At 46.2% G+C, this 21,328-nt stretch overlaps 1 protein-coding gene across 1 annotated transcript in view; it reads right to left on the minus strand.

Annotated features, from left to right (window-relative positions):
• LOC117885063 (aryl hydrocarbon receptor-like) overlaps positions 1-21,328 on the minus strand; it is a 120,400-nt gene that overhangs the window by 19,400 nt on the left and 79,672 nt on the right. The window contains exons 4-6 of the mRNA XM_034786169.1: positions 6,812-6,901; positions 2,424-2,547; positions 1,621-1,751 (exon numbers count right to left, since the gene is read on the minus strand). Of these exons, the coding sequence (XP_034642060.1) occupies positions 1,621-1,751; positions 2,424-2,547; positions 6,812-6,901 (345 nt within the window). The remainder of the gene's footprint in view (positions 1-1,620; positions 1,752-2,423; positions 2,548-6,811; positions 6,902-21,328) is intronic.

The raw sequence follows: 21,328 nt of genomic DNA on the forward strand, positions 1-21,328 counted from the left end.
GTTTGACATCCACTCTCTACAGAGCAGATGGCGCAAGCTAACCCAGCCTTTCACTAATAAGTCTCAGGCCACTAGGGGTTAAGAGGATAGCACAGTCACCATCTCTGGCTTCCACTTAGCCACAAGCTGTGAGGTTGACTTTTCACACCTGCCTGCGGGCTGAAGCCACAGTGTGAAGTGCATTTAGACATCACACAGCAATGAGGCATGGATGACTTTTGGTCACTACCAACAGCAGCTGCATTTGAATTGGTGACCAAGCAGTGAAAGGCTTCTCAACCTATTACCAGTCCCCTGAGCCAACCAGCCCTCTTAGCATTTTGCATGAGGCATTCACCATCCTTCACACTTTCGCCCCCAGGCAGTTTCACCTAGAGCCAGACCCTCATGCAGAACTGACCCCGAGTGGTGCTTTTTGTGTGCAAAGTCCTTGCTTTGGCAAATCTCCTACTGACCACTTAAAAAGCTTAGAGGTGATCTGAAAACATAACAGTAATGGAGTTTGTGCACTTGATAGAAGCTTTATGTTGTAATAATAAGGCCTGGCAGGGGAAAAAAAGCTTTATTTTCCTGGAAGTGAGTCTAAAGCATCTTTGTTTTTGTGACAGATATTTAACTCTGATGCCTGGCAAACAGATTGGAGAAAAGCACGGTTGTTAAAGAGTCTGTCCTTCTGCTCCTTCCATTAAGGGTTGAGTCAGTTCCCAATCTGCATTTCTGGGTCCTCCCCAGGAGAACTCAGGCACTGTGGGAACATCAGACCTTGTTTTCCATTTTGCAAGTCACTTTTAAAATCACCATCCCAGAATGCTACTGAAAACTGAACTTTAACACGAGCAAATTCTCCTGTCAGAATCCAGACAAACCCCTCAATTTAGGAGACAATGGTCCTTACCCTGATGTGTGGTGAATCACACTATGTACTATTTGGGGGGAGGGGAAGCAGGGCCAAAGGGGAAGTTAAGCCAGTTTACACCCTCCACTCCAGATCCAGGGGTCAGCCAAGGATGGGGCCAGTCACTGGATGCCTCGCTTTGAGCTGCTGTCTGTGCCCCGTAACGGCCATTCCAATAGCTGCAGATCCCCAGGGTGAATAGATGGGAGATCCACTGGTGTTCGGCAGCTTTGCCCTGATAGATCAGGGGCCACAATCTGCCCCCAATGAAATTAGAAGTGGAAGTATTGCACTTTAGCTGCTACACTAGCCTTGTTCTTAAATTGTCCCACCGTAGGTGCAGCTCCATTGGTGGTAGCATAGCGGAAGAGCTAGTGTGTACAGAGGACACTGTCTGACCCTGTTCTGAACACTTCTAGAGGATGAGGTGCTCAAAATGCCAGTGGTCTGTCTATTCTAGTGCTCCTGCTGGCAGAGATGTGCTGGAAGTGGAAGGGGGACTGAAGAACAAGGCTGGAGAAGGCCTTTGTTCCAGATAGTCAAGGACTGCAACAGAACAGAACAGAAACAACCTCCTGGTTCTGGTAGGCAGATGCAGCCCTGGCAGAGCTGTGCTAAGGGACTGTACGGGACCCCTTCTGCAACCAATGGGGGGTGAGGATATTCAAGGAGCAGTCCTGCACTGACACACTAATGAGGAGCTGCTGATGCAAGTTCTTACTCACCAGGAATCCAGATGAATTATCCAGGAGGCAGCGGAATCGGCACACAAAGCTCCTTTCGAGGAAAGAAGAGTTCTCAGGAGGCAGCTGGCCGGGCTTGTAAGTGATAACGGAGGAGCTGATACTTTTTTCACCTAAAGGATGCGGGATAAAGGAGAGCCCAAATTAACACATACGGAAGTGTGGAGACTCCCTACGAGGCTGGAACGGTGACAACATGCATCAGCAGCTGTATCTATCAAAGGTATTGCAAAAAAAAAAACCATCTCCTCTTGATGGACACACTTGGTTCCTTCTGTCTAATTAAACGCCCCATACAAAAACCTGCAAGTACATGAAGAACCGGACATTTCAAAGTGAAAAGTCAGGAAAGTTCCAATGGCCTGCTCCGGGTGCAGCCCTGAGTTACAAGATCTCTCTATTGTTAACACAGGACTTCTGCCTTATTCAGTGCACAAGCTGGACACTGCATAGACAATGAGGCAGCTGTGAACTGAAACAATGAAGGATTTGCCGTCTGGGAGACCTGCACATTACTGCAGCTGAGGCTTGAACCGAGTGGGGTCTGTAGGCAGCAGCTCTAATGGACGATCTGTCTCCCCCATTGGCCAGGGCCAAACTCCTCTTGACAGCATCTGCCCAGGACTAACAGGAATACAACAGCATTTTTAAAGCAACTATCTTCTGGAAGCAGTGAAGAGTCAAAGGACACTCCCAATGGCCTTTGGGTGGTACCAGAACTGGCTGGCCAGCCAGCAGGCTCTATGGACGGTGCCAACTCCCTTTCTTTAGTCTCCTGCACCTACCATCAGGCGATGGTTCACTCTCAGGAGTGGGAGGCGGGTTAAGGGCCCAGTGAAGGTTACGCCTGAATTCCTGCTGGTCCTCGGTGTGGATCAGCTCAAACACGCTCTGGTGCATGACATCTGTCTGGAAGGAAGCAGAGTGATAGGTGAGTCCAACTGTCCATCCCGGGCATCTGCAGCTACCACACAGCTGGGGACAGCCTGGCCTCTCGCCATCGGAACTGCCACACAAACAATGGACCAGATTTCACCACCCTCACTCCCCGGGTCAGTTCCAGGGCCTGCAAAGAATCTCACCCTATTGAGATCAATGGGGCTCCCTATGGAGTAAGGTACCATATCCCGGGCCTGAGCCCGCTCTGTTGATGTCAGTGGGAGCTGGGTCAGGCCAGGGTGGGTAAAGGTGGCTGCAGGGTGCAGGGAATGATTTTGATCTGTTTTATGGGGTCATTCTTTATTGGGCTAAATTCTGCATCTCGCACCTCCATGGCATAGTGAGCAGCCCCTGCAAAGGCAATGGAGCTACCTGTTGGACCCAGAACTCCGCAATGGACCCAATTCTGCCACCCTTACTCACCGTGGGGAAGGACCTGGTTCTTCAGTGGGACCATTTGGGGCATAAGAGTGAGTCAGTGTGGAAGAAACTGATTCAAGTATCAGCGGTGCAGAATCGAGTCTAATCTGCTCAAAGAATCCCAAGAAAACAGATCACCATGATTAATTCTGCCTTTACCCTGTCATCACTTAAAGGGTGAGATTGTGGCTCTGGACTCCACTACACAGGTGTGCAGTCACAAGCTACCCCAGTGTCATTAATATGCAGTGTGTTTGCTGGCAAGATGAAGCATGTTTAAGCAGAAAAAACAAGCAATGCTGGACCAATAAGGTAGCTCTGATAAGAACAAAGGCCAAAAAAGGTTTGTAATGAAGTCACACGTCATAAAGATCTGACCTCATTTCCCTGCATGAGGCAGAAGAACAAACAAACATGATTTACAAAGAGCAGATCAGAATAATAAAATCAGAAACACTGCCCTCACTGGCGTTTTGACACGCTGTCATTCACTAGAATTTGCTGCAACTTGCCAACTAAGTTAATCCTCAAGATCTTCACATTTAAAATAATAAGACAACTTCTGAATGATGAAATATAAATAAGGTTTAGAATGCTAGAGCCTCATACTGGAGTCATTTAGCTAAGTCCCATGAACATTATAGAAGCTTTGTACTGGTTATATTTCAGTTTATTATAATTTTTTTTAAATGCATATTGAAAGAAACATTCTTAAAGCAATTTGACACCTCTGCAGCTGATTTATGCATATGCTGTACAGTACTTAGATTATTTTGATACCAGTAGTACTGAATTGATTACTTAGAAAAAAATTTCAAACTAAGAAAAACTGCACTAAATCTGTTCCATTGCCTGCAATAATGCAGAGCTATTAATAGATGTCAACTTCACTTATTTTTGAAATTCATAAAGAAAAAATTGCAGATACTGTCAGAAACTAGAGTTCACTTTGCCATGAAGGATACAGCTGAGGACTGGGAGTCAAGAAATCTGAGTTCTAATCCTGGCTTTGCTACTGTGAGTCCTTGGGCAAATCACTTTACTTCTTTGGCTCAGTTTCTCCAGCCGCAAAATTGAGCTAATAATGCTTACTTTGCGATATATAGAGAATGAGAAGCACTATATATAAGTGCTTTATTTGACTTCCCTACATGTTAAGGCAGGCAAGTCAATATCTATTCCCCACACACAGTTACTGCAATTGCATGCACGCCTCAGGTATCTGTGCACAGCAAAGACCAGTGCTGGAGATTTGGATGTGCAATTACAGGATCCAATCCTGTGTTTAAGGCTATTAAATATGTAAATTAGTTGAGCAGTTGCATTTATTTTACTCATGCAGTTGTGATCTGGCCCTGTTTGAAAATCTGGCCCTCCACATTTAAGTGCCCATTTAAGAGGGGCTGTCACCACTTGGGAACTATTTCAAATCAGTCATTTGATAATAAATAAATCTTATTTATCACTGAGATTTGAGATGGTTTTTCAGTGCTGCTTTTGGTAATCCTGAAAAGCAATTTGTGTTTAGAAAAATCCCTCTCTTGCCTGATCCTGCACAGAAGTTCAGACGCTGAATTCGTGACACTGCTAGCTTTTAAATGATACACTCATTAAAACATGTCAATTTTGGTTTTAAGAACAAGCAACTTGGCTTAGTCAATTAAAATCTTCCGACCATGTTAGGAAAGGGACCTTCTGAGGTATCCGTGGTAATGCTGGGGCCTGCGGCCCTGACTCCAGAGATTCTCCTACTATAGCCTGAAGGCACAGTCCAGTGGTGGCTGGAGGTCAACTTGTCCTGCATGGTCTCAGTAAGGTCTTCCATGACAAGCCTGCCAATATTTACCTATCTAGATATTTATAAGGCTTCCATGCCCATGGCATTTGAATACCTCTCAGTTACTGACATATTTATCCTCACAACACCCCTGTGAGGTAGATGGGGAACTGAACTCAGGTTTCCTGTGCCTCAGGTCAGTGCTTTAAATCACAAAAGACCATCCAAAAGAGCTTTGGCCTTCTATCGGTTTGACGAAACATACAAGGCAGATGGAGCCAGCAGGGAGCACAGTGCTGGATGCCACAGCTGAGGAAAGGAAGAAGTCTCCATGCTGGCATTCCTTGCAGGTGAAGAAATCAGCTGTGAGGCTAGCCTGCCAACCTGATAGCATGAGGATCTACACAAGATCCCATCAAATGGATCTGGCAAAGCAGAGGAGAAAAGTCCTACTGTGTGATTAGAAGATTATGGGTTCGCTGCAGGATTCCCTATTTTCCTGGCAAAGGGAATATTCCCTCTTTAAGGCTATCCCAGTTAAACTGATTGAAACTATAGTAAAGAACAGAATTATCACAGACACTTAAATTAACATGATTTGAGGGGGAAGAGTCACCATAGTTTTTGTAAAGGGAAATCATGCCTCACCAATCTACTAGAATTCTTTGAGGGGGTCAACAAGCATGTGGACAAGGGGGATCCAGTGGATATAGTGTACTTAGATTTTAAGAAAGCTTTTGACAAGGTCCCTCACCAAAGACTCTTAAGCAAACTAAGTAGTCATGGGATATGAAGGAAGGTTCTGTCATGGATTGGTAATTGGTTAAAAGATAGGAAACAAAGGGTAGGAATAAATGGTCAGTTTTCAGAATGGAGAGAGGTAAACAGTAGTGTCCCCCAGGGATCTGTACTGGGCCCAGTGCTATTCAACATATTCATAAATGATCTGGAAAAGGGGTAAATAGTGAGGTGGCAAAATTTGCAGATGATACAAAACTACTCAAGATAATTAAATCCAAAGCAGACTGAAGAGCTACACAAAACTCTCAAAAATCTCACAAAACTGGGTGACTGTGCAACAAAATGGCAGATGAAAATCAATTTTGATAAATGCAAATAGGAAAATATAATCCCAACTACTGATATAAAATGATGGGGTCTAAATTAGCTGTTACCACTCAAGAAAGATCTTGGAGTCATTCTGGATATTTCTCTGAAAACATCCACTCAATGTGCAGCGGCCGTCAAAAAAGTGAACGAATGTTGGGAATCATTAAGAAAGGGATAGATCATAAGACAGAAAATATCGCATTGCTTCTATATAAATCCATCATACGCCCACATCTTGAATACTGCGTGCAGATGTGGTTGCCCTATCACAAAAAAGATATATTGGAATTGGAAAGTAAATAAAGAAGTGTTATTTCCTCCTTCTCATAACACAAGAACTAGGGGCCACCTAATGAAATCAATAGGCAGCAGGTTTAAAACAAATAAAAATAAATATTTCTTCACACAACGCACACTCAGTCTGTGAAACTCTTTGCCAGAAGATGTTTGTGAAGGCCAAGATCATAACAGGGTTCAAAAAAGAACAAGATAAATTCATGAAGGATAGGTCCATCAATGGCTATTAGCCAGGATGGGCAAATGGTGTCCCTAACCTCTGTTTGCCAGAACTGGAAATGGGCAACAGGGGATGGATCACTTGATGATTCCCTGTTCTGTTCATTCCCTCTGGGGCACTTGGCATTGGCCTTTGTTGGAAGACAGGATACTGAGCTAGATGGACCTTTGGTCTGACCCAGTATGGCCATTCTTATGTTCTGACAAAACATTTTGAAGAAAACAGAAGTTTTTCCATTTTTTGTCAGAACAGTTTTTGCAAAATGTTTCCAGGTTTCACTGAAAAACCTGAAACCCATTGGCTGTCAGCTATTTCCCAGGTGAAAGGATATGTTCTACCAGCTAAACCAAAAAAGAAAGTCAAAGGCCAAAGAGAAACCATGTTAAAAAGTGATGGAACATCCTACTAACCTGGTGAAATCCAAGATAGTCTTGAATCGTGTGCGAGGAATAAAATATCAACCCTTCAGACGTCACCACCAGCACAAAGCCATTAAGAGCCTAGGAGAGAGGGGGACAGAGTGAGCACCAGAACTTAGCTCCCAACCCAATACCACTGCATGTGGATGGAAACCAAGAGAGTCGAGAGGTCAGGTTACCCTATGACAGCTTTCTGATGGTCAGCTGCTAGTGGGGATAAGAAAGTAGTGAGGGTAGGACAACAGCGTAGACAGTTGTGAGAGACTGTCAACTGGCCGTGTCCTGGACGCACCATGGTAGGAGTGGGCCTGGAGGAGGACAGGCTAGTTTGGGGAAGGCGTTCCATGCATGAGGGGAGGCTTGGCAGAAAGTGGGGAGGTGCTGCTGGGGAAGCAGACAAGTGAGCAATACAGGCTGGCATGGCAGGCAGGGCTGGAGCAGTGAAGCATTACATTTTCAGTTGACACAGGGCATGCATGAGGGGATAACGGACAGGCTGGCACATGGGAGTGGACAGCGAGTGAAGGGTCCGTTTGTAAAGCATCGTCTTAAAGATGGCAGCTGAAGCCACGTATGAGGGCCAGATCACCTAGAGACAGGGTGCACCAGGGGAGCAGCAACGGGCTACGCACAGAGCCCTGAGGGACCCACCCAAAGTGACTGCTGTTCCATTAAAGAAGGTTTGATTGATCTAGTCAAACAACATGCGAGTGGACAGACACATTCAGTTACAAAACCACTGAGCTAGCTCAGCACTGGCTCGATGGACTGTGGCTTCCCTTCGCCAGTGCTGAGAGATCAGAGAGACTGCAAAGAACTGCTCAGTGTATACAGACAGATGTGACATCCTATTACCTCTCTTTCTCCAAAATATCTCCCTGGACTGCCTGCTGGCTACCTCTGCTTTCACTTAGTGCACAGACACGGTGTGCAACAGCAACACATAGAAACAGGCAGTTAGGGGAAGTCTTTCCAATGTCATCTTCTCTGCTACAATTACCCTGAACTGTTCCTCCTAGACCTACCTCTCCGTGCTATAGGTGAGGGGAAAGCATCACTCATTTTGCACAGTTCATAACTTTGAAAGTCAGTTCTTACCACACAGAAACTGTAAATCATGCTTGAAAGTAAATACCGTGGGCCAGACCCTCCAACCACCTCCAATCAGTTGCTTTGCACTGACCTAAAGGGGCTGTTGGGGATTCTCCAGGTGGTGATAAACTAGGACATTCAGACCTCCAACATGCAGGGCACAGCTGAACGTCTCCTGATCCCTGATTGGTGGAATGGTCTCTAGAGAACGTTACTGTGGACGTAACTTAGAGCAGCTCTTAGGCTGCTGTAAGTTACACCAGGGTTGAACCAGCAGGAGGAGCAGAAAGGTGGCTTAGTTCCACTCCTCTCAGGTCCTGATCCCAGCATTGTTCTTATGGCCCCATATGTTTAACGCCTAATACTGGGATAATTACTTCGCCTAAAAGAGACAGTATTTGTGATACTGTCAGGAGGGAGGAGAGATTGTAAACCAGTTTGTATTCCCCTTTAACACTAGTTTAACAAAAAAAATAATAAATCTCTAAAATAAGTACACATTTGATTTACACACAGCACGTTGAAGCTATTTCAGTCCTGGGGGAATTCTGTGCCACTGCGCATGCAGAATTCATGTCCCCCTGCAGATTTCTTTTCTTCCCCGCAGAAAATTATGGGGAAACAAAAGGGAAGCCGCAAGAGCAGTCACATGTCAGCGTGGTTTCTGGTGCCCGGAGCAGCCGGCGGAGAGTTAAATCTCCATGGGGGTGGGGCAAGGTTGGGGATGCCCATGGGTGCATTTTGGAGTAACAGGGGGGCATAGCCTCCTCAGACAGAGGCGAGGCATGCAGGGGGAAATGTGGGGTTATGTGCCACTGTCCCCATCCCCATTTCTGTGAGTGCAGAGCTGCCCGGGTGAAGGAGGGGTCTGCTACAGCTAGCTGACTCTGCCACTGGATACTGTCTCCTGGTCCTAGTGCTGGTTTTCTCCCCTTTGTGCACTGGGAGCATTTCTGTTTTCTGTACAATGGGGAGTGTCTACGGTGGGTCAGGGCAAGGAGGGAGGACATGGGAAAGAGGCAGTGGGGAAGGAAGGGGGGATAGGATAGGGCAGGGGGAGGTGGATGGGGAGGGGAGGAAGAGGGAATGGGGGAGTGGCAGAGGGGAACGGGATAGGATAGAAGTAGGAGCCCAACATGCGGTGTCCTCTCAGCCACCCTCACAAGCCCTCTGCACCCAGACCCCCACCCCACTGAGCCCCAATCAGCTGCACCTGGATCCTACCCCACAGGCCCCACTCCCCCGGCACCCAGACCCCCTGCTGAGCCCCAACCACCTTCACCCGTAACCCCCCATCCAGATCCCTCACAGAACCCTCTCACCCCACCCCTGGATCCCTGACACTAAGCCCCTCCACACTTGGATCCTGCTGGACTGAGCCTGCATGTCCCACACCTGGTGCGCCTGGCACAGGGAAGCAGAGCCTCAAGGTGTTTCAGGGGCAGGCCTGGCCCTTGAGCTGTGTCAGGGTCAGGTGCAGCCTCACCATCAAGTCCCTGTCCGGAGGGGGGGAGGAGGTGGCAGGGGCCTGCAGGGTGATCTCCACCCTGCTACTAACAGAGGTAAGAGCTACTTTGCAGGACATTTGTTCTCATCATTTCTACCAACAGCACAACACACAATTTAGTCAGTTTGCTATGCTGGGGGGAAAACCACGTTTTCAGTAAATACAGGTGATGCTAAAGCAGCCTCTGTCTTCTGCTACATCACAAAGTCAAGCCCCTGCGATGCTGCGCTGTCACTTTACAGTACACGTGCAGTCAGCTGCACACACCAGATATTTAACACCAAATATCATTCCCCTAACAGCGGATTGCCACCTCTCTATTAGACAGCAAATACACAACCAGTTTTTGTAGGGGTGGTTCCACCCGTGCTCAGTGTTTGATGGACCTGACCCAAAGCCAAATGACGTCAGTCAAGAGACTTCTATTGACTTCACTGAGCTTTGGATCAGGGGATATATGCCTAATGCTTAGAAGATGGCACACACATCCCAGCTCCCTAAATTTACTCCCCGCCTCAGAAAAATGTACACAGTGGACTGGAACATCACCCAAAATGGACCCAACTATTCCCTCAATATAAAGCATCTAAATATAGTCCTAATCTGCTGATCCTATTAGAGCAACATGGCGCTAAGAAATTTTATTTCTTTTAATATTTGAACCTCTCGGTCAGTTTCCCTATAGTTTTGGTTGGGGCCGATACATTTTAGCAGGCTGTGAACCTGAACAGCATGTTTTATTTACAGTGGGTTGAATCCTGAGGGTTGTTTTCTCAGGTTTTGCTCGATTTTTATTTAATCTTTCCTCAGACTAATTCCCTCCGAGCACAAAGATTGATATGAAGTCAGTGGAAGTATACACTGAAAAATGGCTGCAGGATTCAACCCACCGTTATTTATTTTTATTTCCTACATATTTCAAGTAGGCTCGTCACCAAACCGTCTTGGTGCCATTTACACAATTTAATTTTGAAAGTACAGTACTTTCCCCTTCCACTTTCTTAAAGGCCAGACACAGAAGAGTAGCCAGGACATCAGTCAATTGGCCTTGTGCTCTTAAATGCCTTAAGAATGTGGGAAAAATCTCCCCTGGGGGTCCTGAAGCAGAGCTGAGTCTAATAAGACTGGGATTGTGCATCACTTTAACGATAGGAGCATAGATGAACTCAGCTCAGAGGGAAGTCATAGCATCTGCCAGGAAGCATCACCTGCACTATTTTCCTCTTGGGCTCTACACTTAGATAATGCCCTGTTGCTACCATGACACATCTCACCACTCTCTAAAATCTCCCGGAAAGATCTGAGCAGAGCCAACTTAAAGCAATTCCATCCAGTCCCAGTATTCCACCGGTGTAAGGCAAGATATCAGAGGTCCTCGTTCTAGACCCAGACATAAAAACAACCATATCGGGTCAGACCAAAGGTCCATCTAGCCCAGTATCCTGTCTACTGACAGTGGCCAATGCCAGGTGCCTCAGAGGGAGTGGATCTAACAGGCAATGATCAAGTGATCTCTCTCCTGCCATCCATCTCCATCCTCTGACAAATAGAGGCTAGGGACACCATTCCTTACCCATCCTGGCTAATAGCAATTAATGGACTTAACCACCATGAATTTATCCAGTTCTCTTTTAAATGCTGTTATAGTCCTAGCCTTCACAACCTCCTCAGGTAAGGAGTTCCACAAGTTGACTGTGCGCTGCGTGAAGAACTTCCTTGTATTTGTTTTAAACCTGCTGCCTATTAATTTCATTTGGTGACCCCTAGTTCTTGTATTATGGGAATAAGTAAATAACTTTTCCTAATCCACTTTCTCCACATCACTCATGATTTTATATACCTCTATCATATCCCCCCTTAGTCTCCTCTTTTCCAAGCTGAAGAGTCCTAGCCTCTTTAAGCTCTCCTCATATGGGACCCGTTCCAAACCCCTAGGACTCATTCCAAACCCCTACAGACAGGACTGTGGCCAGATGTCTACAAGCAACGCAGATTGAAATTTGGTTCTGCTCTAAAAAGTGACTTGGTAAATATGACCCCCTTTCTCAATTGGCCTGGTTCTGGTTTGTATTATTCACATTCATATCCACTTACTTTAGTCAATCACATTTTTACTGATTTAAAATCTTGTTAGCCCTGCAGAGCCAACATAGTTGTGACTAAGTCAAGTTCTATAACTGCTTATGCATCAGCAACAAATGCCTTGCTAAGTTCCCATCAGTCACACTTATGAAAGGCTACTGGAGACATGGCAGTTGCAGGGCCAGATTAACTCTCCTGTGGGGCTGGGGCTACTAGATTTTGTGGGGCCCCTTGGGGTTTGGAGTGGGGGAGTGGGCTCAAGGCTGGGGCAAGGGATTGGGGTGCAGGAGGGGGTGCACCTCCAGCTGGGGGAGTGGGCTCTGGGGTAGAGTCAGGGATAGGACAGGGGGTTGGGGTGCAGCAGGAGGTTTGGGTACAGGCTCTGGGTGGGAGTTTGGGTGCAGGAGGGGGCTCAGGGCTGAGATGGGGTTGGGGTGCAGGTGGGGGTGCGAGATCTGGGAGGGAGTTTGGGTGCAGGAGGAGTCTCCGGGCTGGGGTAGGGGTTCAGGAGGGGTGTGAGGTGCAGGCTCCAGCCAGGAGGAGTTTACCTCATGTGGCCTCTGGTCAGTGGCACAGCAGGGCTAAGGCAGGATCCCTGCTGGCTCCACGCTGCTCTGCTCCCTGAGGTGGCTGGCATGTCTGGCCTCTTGGCAGAGGGACCAGGCCGCTCCGCACGGTGCAAGATGCCTGTGCTCACAGGTGCTGCTGGCACAGCTCCCATTGGCTGTGGTACCCAGCCAATGGGAGCTGGCGCTGGGGGCGGAGGCAGCACGCAGAGATTCCCTGAACGCCCCTCGTTGGGGCACATTGGTGAGCCAGCGCTCACAACTCCAGCCCTGGGTGGGGGATGACACCGAGGCTCGGGGACCGGTGTCCGGCCCGCGGTGTGGAGGCTTGCCTCAGGCTGGATGAAAAGAAGCAGCAGACTGCCTCCAGCCTGCGGTCCTGCAGGAGCCCCCTTAGCCTGAGGCCCTGGGCTGCAGCCCCTAAAGCTCCTGCATTAATCCGGTCCTGGGCAGTTGCCTGGGTATCACTGAAGATGTAGTGAGACTGGCAGAGCCATTAGTATCAGCCAGAAAGAAAGAACCCACCCTATCTCAGAGCCCAGGTTGAGGTTGCAGGGCTGGGGGACAGACAAACGTATCTTTTTTACTTGTAACCTGAATACATTTCAGCCGGAGTGTGCTAAGAGGCAATAACATACAACTCCACGGAAACATTCTTACACTGTAGAGAGAAGAAACATAAGGGATAGCTCAGTGGTTTGAGCATTGGTCTGCTAAACCCAGGGTTGTGAGTGCAATCCTTGGGGGGACCACTTAGGGATCTGGAGCAAAATCAGTACATGGTCCTTCTAGTGAAGGCAGGGGCTGGACTCGATGACTTTTTGGGGTCCCTTCCAGCTCTATGAGATAGGTATATTTCCATATATTTATACTTCCGGGCCTCAGCCTGCAGGCCCTAGCAGCCAGCCAGGAGCTCTCTCTACTTCTCCTGGTCTCTGCTTGCAGCACTGCTTTGTCCCAAATGCTGGCGCTCCTTCCTCCTGCTAGGAGCCTGGTCTTCTCCCCTGAAGCTCCAGTCAGCTACTTAACTCTGTTCAGCCCTGCAGCCCTTCTTATATGAGCCTACCGGGCCATGATTGGCTACTCCTCTCAGCCCCTTTCTAATTGGCTGCCTCCAGTGCAGCCTCCCTAGGGCTGCTTTTAACCCCTTTTTCTGCCTGTGAGGGGCAGCTGCCCCATCACATCGCCTTTTAACAGATACAAGTACTGAAGCCTTTCCAATGCTGGCAGAGCTGCGCTGACCTAGCAAACACAGAAGGTGCCTTCTGTTGTGTTTTGTCACAGTTATGAACCTATTCTGTCTAGTCTCTTAACTCTATCCTAATTAGAGCTGATCAAACATCAGGAAATTCAGATGTTTCCATGACTGTTTTCATCCTGAATCGAGACAATAACTTGTTTTGTTTTGACATTTCTGATTGAAGTGAAATATTGACATTCCTGAGTTCAACACTGAACTATGTCTGAATTGTCACAGTGCCTCAAGGGAGCTGAAGTTTAGGTTCCTCACGCTCCCCATTTTCCCGTATGGACTGCATCTCCCATGATAAACTGTGGCCCTGATGTCCACATGAGGCACAGAGCACTTTAAGCCAGAGGTGCATCAGGGTGAAGGGTAAATCAACCAAGACAACTCAAGCAGACACAGATTAATATTCAACTGACCTGAAATGAAGTGTTTCAATTTGGTTCTCAAAAAGCTAGAATGTCTCAATTTGAGATAAAGAAATATTTATTTTGGGCCAGGTGTTTTTTTTTAATTAACAAAAAGCAAAGTTTTCTGGGGGCAAATTTCAATTTTGTGGCAACCAAGTTTTTAGCAACTTCAATAATTAATCTATTAATAATTTGCCAAATACACAATATCAGACAGCTGAATATTTTCAGCTTGTATTTTACATATTCCGATTAAGATGCTCATACTCCTCTCTCTTGTAGGCAGACAGCAGTAGAGATAGACTTAAGTGCACTGATACCAGAATTATTTCCTTCTCTCCCTCCCTCCCGAGAGATATCTCACAAGCTCCCAAAGCCCAAACATGGCATATAATGGGGGACAAAGGCCCAAAATAGAAGCATAAAAAAGAATTATTAGTATGAACTAGGGCTGTCGATTAATCACAGTTAGCTCACGTGATTAACTCAAAAAAATTAACTGTGATTAAAAAAATTAATTGCTATTAATAGCACTGTTAAACAATAGAATTCCAATTGAAATTCATTAAATATTTTTGGATGTTTTTCTACATTTTCAAATATATTGATTTCTATTACAACACAGTATACAAAGTGTACAGTGCTCACTTTATATTGTTATTTTTTATTACAAATATTTGCACTGTAAAAATGATGAACAAAAGAAATAGTATTTTTCAATTCACCTCATACAAGTACTGTAGTGCAATGTCTTTATCGTGAAAGTGTAACTTACAAATGTAGATTTTTTTTGTTACATAACTGCACTCAAAAACAAAACAATGTAAAACTTTAGAGCCTACAAGTCCACTTAGTCCTACTTCTTGTTCAGCTAATTGCTAAGACAAACAAGTTTGTTTACATTTACAGGAGATAATGCTGACTGCTTCTTATTTACAATATCACCTGAAAGTGAGATTGGGCATTCACATGGCACTTTTGTAGCTGGCGTTGCAAGGTATATACATGCCAGATATGCTAAACATCCGTAAGCCCCTTCATGCTTCGGCCACCATTCCAGAGGACATGCTTCCATGCTGATGATGCTCGTTTAAAAAAAATGCATTAATTAAATTTGTGACTGAACTCCTTGGGGAAGAATTGTATGTCTCCTGTTCTGTTTTACCCACATTCTGCCATAAATTTCATGTTACAAAAGTCTTAGATGATGACCCAGCATATGTTCATTTTAAGAACACTTTCATAGCAGATTTGACAAAACGCAAAGAAGGTACCAATGTTAGATTTCTAAGGATAAATACAGCACTCAACCCAAGGTTTAAGAATCTGAAGTGCCTTCCAAAATCTTAGAGGGATGAGGTGTGGAGCATGCTTTCAGATGTCTTAAAAGAGCAACACTCCGATGCAGAAACTACAGAACCTGAACCTCTAAAAAAGAAAATCAACCTTCTGCTGGTGGCATCTGACTCAGATGATGAAAATGAACATGCATCCGTCTGCTCTTCTTTGGATCGTTATTGAGCAGAACCTGTCATCAGCATGGACGCATGTCTCCTGGAATGGTGGCTGAAGCATAAAGGGACATATGAATCTTCAGCACATCTGGCACGTAAATATTTTGTGATGCTGGCTACAACAGTGCCATGTGAATGCCTGTTCTCACTTTCAGGTGACATTGTAAACAAGATGTGAGCAGCATTATCTCCTGCAAATTGTAACCGAACTTGTTTGTCTGAGCGATTGGCTGAAGTAGGACTGAGTGGATTTGTAGGTTTAAAGTTTTACATTGTTTTATTTTTGAATGCACTTATTTTATGTACATAATTCTACATTTGTAAGTTCAACTTTCATTATAAAAAGATTGCACTGCAGTACTTGTATTAGATGAATTGAAATATACTATTTCTTTTGTTTTTTACAGTGCAAATATTTGTAATAAAAAAATTAAGTGAGCACCGTACACTTTGTATTCGGTGTTGTAACTCAAATTAATATATTTGAAAATGTAGAAAACATCCAAAATATTTAAATAAATGGTATTCTATTAGTGTTAGTGCGATTAATTGCGATATATTTTTTTAATCGCACAATGAATCACAATTAATTTTTTTAATTGCTTGACAGCCCTAGTGGAAGCAGATGAAAGTAATCCAGGATCAGTTCTTTAGCCTGAACATTCTCATTTGTGATCCCTGTTCTGTAATTCAGCCTTTCTGATGGGACTAAATCGAAAGTAATGAGATCACAGCAGGCCTGCGTAGAATGGCCAGAAATATTTGTCTAGAACAACAGACACCCGCTTATTTATGAGGGACATTGTGGTGGGGCAACTGCCCCACCCCCTGAGAAAAGGGCTGGAACAGGCCTTTGAAGCTGTGCAGGCTGGCAGCCAATCAACAAAGGCCGGTGGGGAGCCAATCATGGCAGGGCAGAGGCAGCCAATCAGGGCCGGGTGAGGCTCTATATAAAGGCTGCCTAGCAGGCAGAGAGGCAGTCTCTCCTTGGCTGGCAAGGGAGAAGGACCAGCTCCTGAGGATGGAGCTAGCACCTCAGACAGAGCAGTGCTGGACAGGCTCGGGGAAACTAGAGAACGCTCCAGCCCTGTTACCTGCCAGGCTGTGGCCCCTGCTACGAAGGGCCGAAGAGGTGCACAGGGCCAAAGAGGAAGTGGCCCAGAGAAGTAAAGCAGACAGGAGGGGAACGAAGGAGGGCAGAAGGAGGCTGCTGCTAGAGGCTCACTGGGTCAGGACCCAGAGTAGCAGGTGGGCCTGGGTCCCACTCTTCCCCCCCTTATACTGCACCTGGCCACAAAAGATGGTGGCCAATACAGACTGCAACTTGCCCCTGAGCTAAGGGTCTAGACTCTGGGTTGTGGCTGGCCATGGAGGCAGGTGCGAGTCCCAAAGACTGCTGTTAATCCCTCTCCCCCCGCCCCCCCCCGGAAGTCTGGGGTAGAGGGCACTGCTGGAGGGCAGTGTCCTGAAGAGGACGCCGCCGAGCTGAGAGCAACTCGGGTCCCAGAGCAGAGCAGAATGGACAGCGGACAAGACACCGCACTGAGGGCGCTCTGCAGTGGACAGAGCTAATTCCCGGAGCAACCAGTGGGAGGCGCCAGTGGTGGTGAGTCTTGACCCCACCACAGGCACTCAAGAAGTACTCACACACACTCCATGCCCCCAGTTCCTCTATGTGGAGGACTGGGAAGAGTTGCTCTTACATCCGGTGTGGTCAGGAAAGTAAAACCAACAAGCCTGTGTATTTAAATGGCAAGATCCAAGAGATTATTCAGGCAAAATGGATCACCCTCAGAAAATGAAAATCCAGCCCAAAGGAACAGAAGCTAGGTAAAATATAAGACAAAAGTTCGCAGATTCTAAGGCCAGAAGGGACAATTGTGATCATCTAATCTGACCTTTTGTACAACCCAGGCCAGAGAACTGCCCCAAAATAATTCCTAGGGCAGATCATTTAGAAAAACATCCAGTCTTGATTTTAAAATTGTCAGAGGTAGATTGTTCCAATAGTTAATTACGCTCACCGTTAAAAGTTTACACCTGATTTCCTTTGCTGGATTGTGTTAGACCTTTCTCTGCTAGACTGAAGAGATCCATTATTAAATATTTGTTCTCCATGTAGGTACTTACAGACTGGAATCAAGTCACCCCTTCTCTTTGCTAAGATAGACACAAAAGCTTAATCTCTTTATCACTACAAAGGCATGTCTTTTAATCTTTTAATCATTCTTAAGGATACAATTCTGTCATGGAGGTCATGGATTCCGGAAATTTCTGGGACTTCTTCTGGGTAAGGGCTGGAGCAGCGGACTGGAAGTCAGCCCCAGGGATACGGCGCAGCGGCCGCCAGAACAGAGTGGCGATTGGGGTTGGGTCAGCTCCCCTGGGACTAGAGCAGGAGCGGTCAGCCCCTGCCGCAGTAGCAGTGGCAGGGCTGGAGCAGCTGCAAGCCCCGGGAGTGCTCTGTTTGTCCCCACTGCCCCAGAATATTTTTAGTAAAAATCAGGGGCAGGCTGCAGACTTCTGTTAATTTTTGTTTATTCCCTGCAACCTGTCCCTGACTTTTACTAAAGATACCTGTGACAGAATCCTAACCTTAATCATTCTCCTGAATCATTTTCTGAAACCTCTCCAATTTATCATCATCCTTCCTGAATTGTTTGCACCAGAACTAGTGCCAAATGCAGAGATAAAATAACCTCTCCACTCCTACTTGAGATTCCCCTGATTATACATCCCAGGATCACATTCGCTCTTTTTGGCCCCAGAGTCACACAAACTTTATATGAGGAGAGACCGAAATGATTGGGACTGTTCAGTTTAGACAGCAGATAAATACAAGTGGTCAGGCATATAAAATAATGAATGGAATAAGAAAGAGGGCAAATTGTGTACTCCTATTTACCTTCTCTCTTCATACAAGAAGAAGGGGACTTTCATCAACTGAAAAGCAGTACATCAGAAATGTCATTGAAAGAAGATGCACAATACATACTTAACCTGTGGAACTCATGGCCGCAAGGTTTCGTTGATGTTAAGGGCTTATTAGGATTCAAGAACATATACACAGTGACAGAGAGAAAATAAGAAATTATAAGGGCTATAAAACCTCCTGATCCAGGGTGTAAGCAGCCTCTAAAATACAGGCAATAGGAAAAATTAATAATTTTCTACTATGGTGCTTTCTTTTGCATCATCTGGTACTACATGCTACATAAAGCATTTTGGAACAGGATTTTTATATATAAGCCAGAAGAGCTAATTTTACAGGATTCCGTTGGGGAGCATGTATAAGCAAACAACAATACACACACATAAGAGCTATAGCCACCTACCCACATGTCCCTATGAATACAACTGTCTATTTTGTATAGAGCTATCTACAATATCAAATGCCATATAGTAAAATATGTATACTCATTCAGGCACATTCTAAACCCAAACATAGTGATACTAACTAGATGAGTGGTATGTTCTGTTTTTATCAAATAAACACTTAAGTTCTTTCGCCTGTGCGGAATACAGAGCACTAAGAATTCCCAGCACAGCTAATGCAGCCACCAATATAAAATTTTAGATGCATTTTTAATGGTACACAACTTTCAGACTTTACGGTTCAAAGGCTTTCCACCCTCTTCTAGACTTCAGTGACAGGAAAATCAATAGTAAAAGGGGAATGTCTGTATTCCCAAGCAGGAATTTGCATTGGCTTGTATATTTTTAGCCAGTCCCCCACCTCTTTTCTTCAGGGGAGACTAAATTCAAACCTTCTCAGTAGTCTTTGCTTGTGTTGGTCTGAGGAGGTCCCCATGTTGCCTTCAGGGCAGCACAGCTGGATATTAAATAAAAGATGGGAGGCAGTTCAGAAATGAGGCACTGTCTTTAATGAGCATCTGCCAGAAGCAACACTTCTTTCATCACAAACCTTTCTGCAGTGCAGTTTCCTGAGTTGGGCTCTATGTATTGCTAGGGATTTTGAACAGTCATTGGCTGGTTCAAAGGGCGGCTAGCTCTAAGTTAACATCTTCTCAGAGTCCAAGCAGAAGTTGAGGTGGAAGATCAACACCACTGATCTTGTATCTCCATGGCACACTAGATGTGTGTGTTAAGATATGCACTACTTCAATCAGGAATTATTTAGGGAAGTGCTCTGTTTTATACTCTGTTTTAGACTAGATGATCACAATGGTTCCTTCAGATCTATGAATATAGCTATTTGTCTGAATTCACGGTAGCCTTAGGATTTTACTGGTTTCAGAGTAGCAGCCGTGTTAGTCTGTATCCGCAAAAAGAACAGGAGTACTTGTGGCACCTTAGAGACTAACAAATTTATTAGAGCATAAGCTTTCGTGGGCTACAGCCACTTCTGGAACTCCTGCATTTGCTTAAGCAGATAACAGTTGTCAGTTCTGAGAGGATACTTGCTAACATCAGCATCTGAATATCCCTGTGATGTTCCATGACATGTAGCTGTCATGACTGTCTGTGATCTCAGTTCTGGGACACGATGACCTATTGAGCTTGCAAATTATGTGACCTATATTGGCTCCTGATTTAGGCCCTAATACGGGGCAATATTACACCCTTCTCTGTTAATACCCACAGGGCTGTCTCAAAGAAATCTGCAAGGTTGGGGTGCTCTCTTCCAAGCCCTGGATATCTGCAGAGAAGAGACGCTCTATGCTGCAGAGGTGCTTTCTGCATTATGCTGTTCTCTGAGGCTCCCCTCCAACCTGGAAGCATGGTTTCTGTCATTGACTATTCCAGCTGCCCTTGCTTTATATTCCCACTGCAGAGCAAAGGGACAGCCAGGAACAGGAGTCAATACGCCCAGTGGCAAAGCCATGGGGATTTCCGCCAGCATCCAAGAGGAGCACCCTGAGTTAAGAGGCAGCTATTTCTTGTCTCTGCCCGCACCACACTGACGCCAACCACCCCAGTCAGCCTTGGGTACGTCCAGAGACTGCTGAGCAACACATGAGCAGGCCTTGTTGGCCTGGATCCCCGTAACAGGGTCCCGCTCCACACAGTCTCCCTCCCTGCAGAAACTACACAGGCTCCTCCAGGTGTGCACTCAGCGACCTTTTATTTGTAGTTCCCTCCACCAATGTCACCAGAGTCCCCCTGCAACAGTCTGTTTACAATGTTAAGTGAGCTTTTGGCCCAGGCACTAGTACCTGAGGGGAAACAGAGGTCTCCTTACTCTGAGCCCTCTGTGTGACTTGCCCCAGCTAGCCCGGTTCCCCCTCGCTCTCCCTGCGCTCCCCTCCTGTGCCTCTTATCAGCCCTCAGCTGCTGGGGCCACATGAGTTATTATCTCGCCCAGACCACCAGCCTGATTAGATCATTACCCTCAGTCAGCTTTCCCGGGGGCACTAATTGATCTAAGTGATCAGAGTGCAGGCTCACCTGCTCACTCCCTGCACTCTGACACACTCCTTCTTCCTGCTGCTTTGGAGACTTTGCCACTAGTACCAGCTCCTCACCTTGTCTCACTGTGATAGGGAGCATGGAACCATCAGGAGTAATTTGGGGAAAGAAAAGAAAAGTACAGCATGGTCTGGGGCAAGAACCCTGCCCTGGGCATCAGGAACAGTGGTTTCTAGTCCGAGCTCTGCAAGTCTGGGCAGAGCTCCTCCCTCTATCTCAGTTTTTCCATCGGAGAAGCAATCACTTCTGTGCACTGTGTGAAGAGTCCTGTCTAAGAGGTAGGGGTATACACTCAGTGTTAGCCTGGCTGTGGCATTCTGAAGGATTAGCGGGAAAAGCCCTGTCTCGTGTAACTAAGACACCGTGCCTTTTGGCCATCTCATTTGTTTCCCTTTTTGAATGTGGCTGTGGCTTTAGTGACCGCAATCCCTGTCAAGTCAGGCCGTACTTCCAGAAATGACGACAGGTCCCGCTGGGGCACGCTTGGTAGACTCCACTTACATCATCATCATCACAAGGCTTTGTGTGATGATGGCCAGGGACTGCAGTCTGGCTCAAAGGAGTGAGGGAGGGCGGCAGAGCACAAAAATCTCGGTCAGAAAGTAGTGCATCAGCCAGCACTTGCCAGCGTTTCCCTGTCCCTCAGACAGCATTAGGCTCG

Source organism: Trachemys scripta, chromosome 11, assembly GCF_013100865.1.
Source record: "Trachemys scripta elegans isolate TJP31775 chromosome 11, CAS_Tse_1.0, whole genome shotgun sequence".
NCBI lineage: Eukaryota > Metazoa > Chordata > Testudines > Emydidae > Trachemys > Trachemys scripta.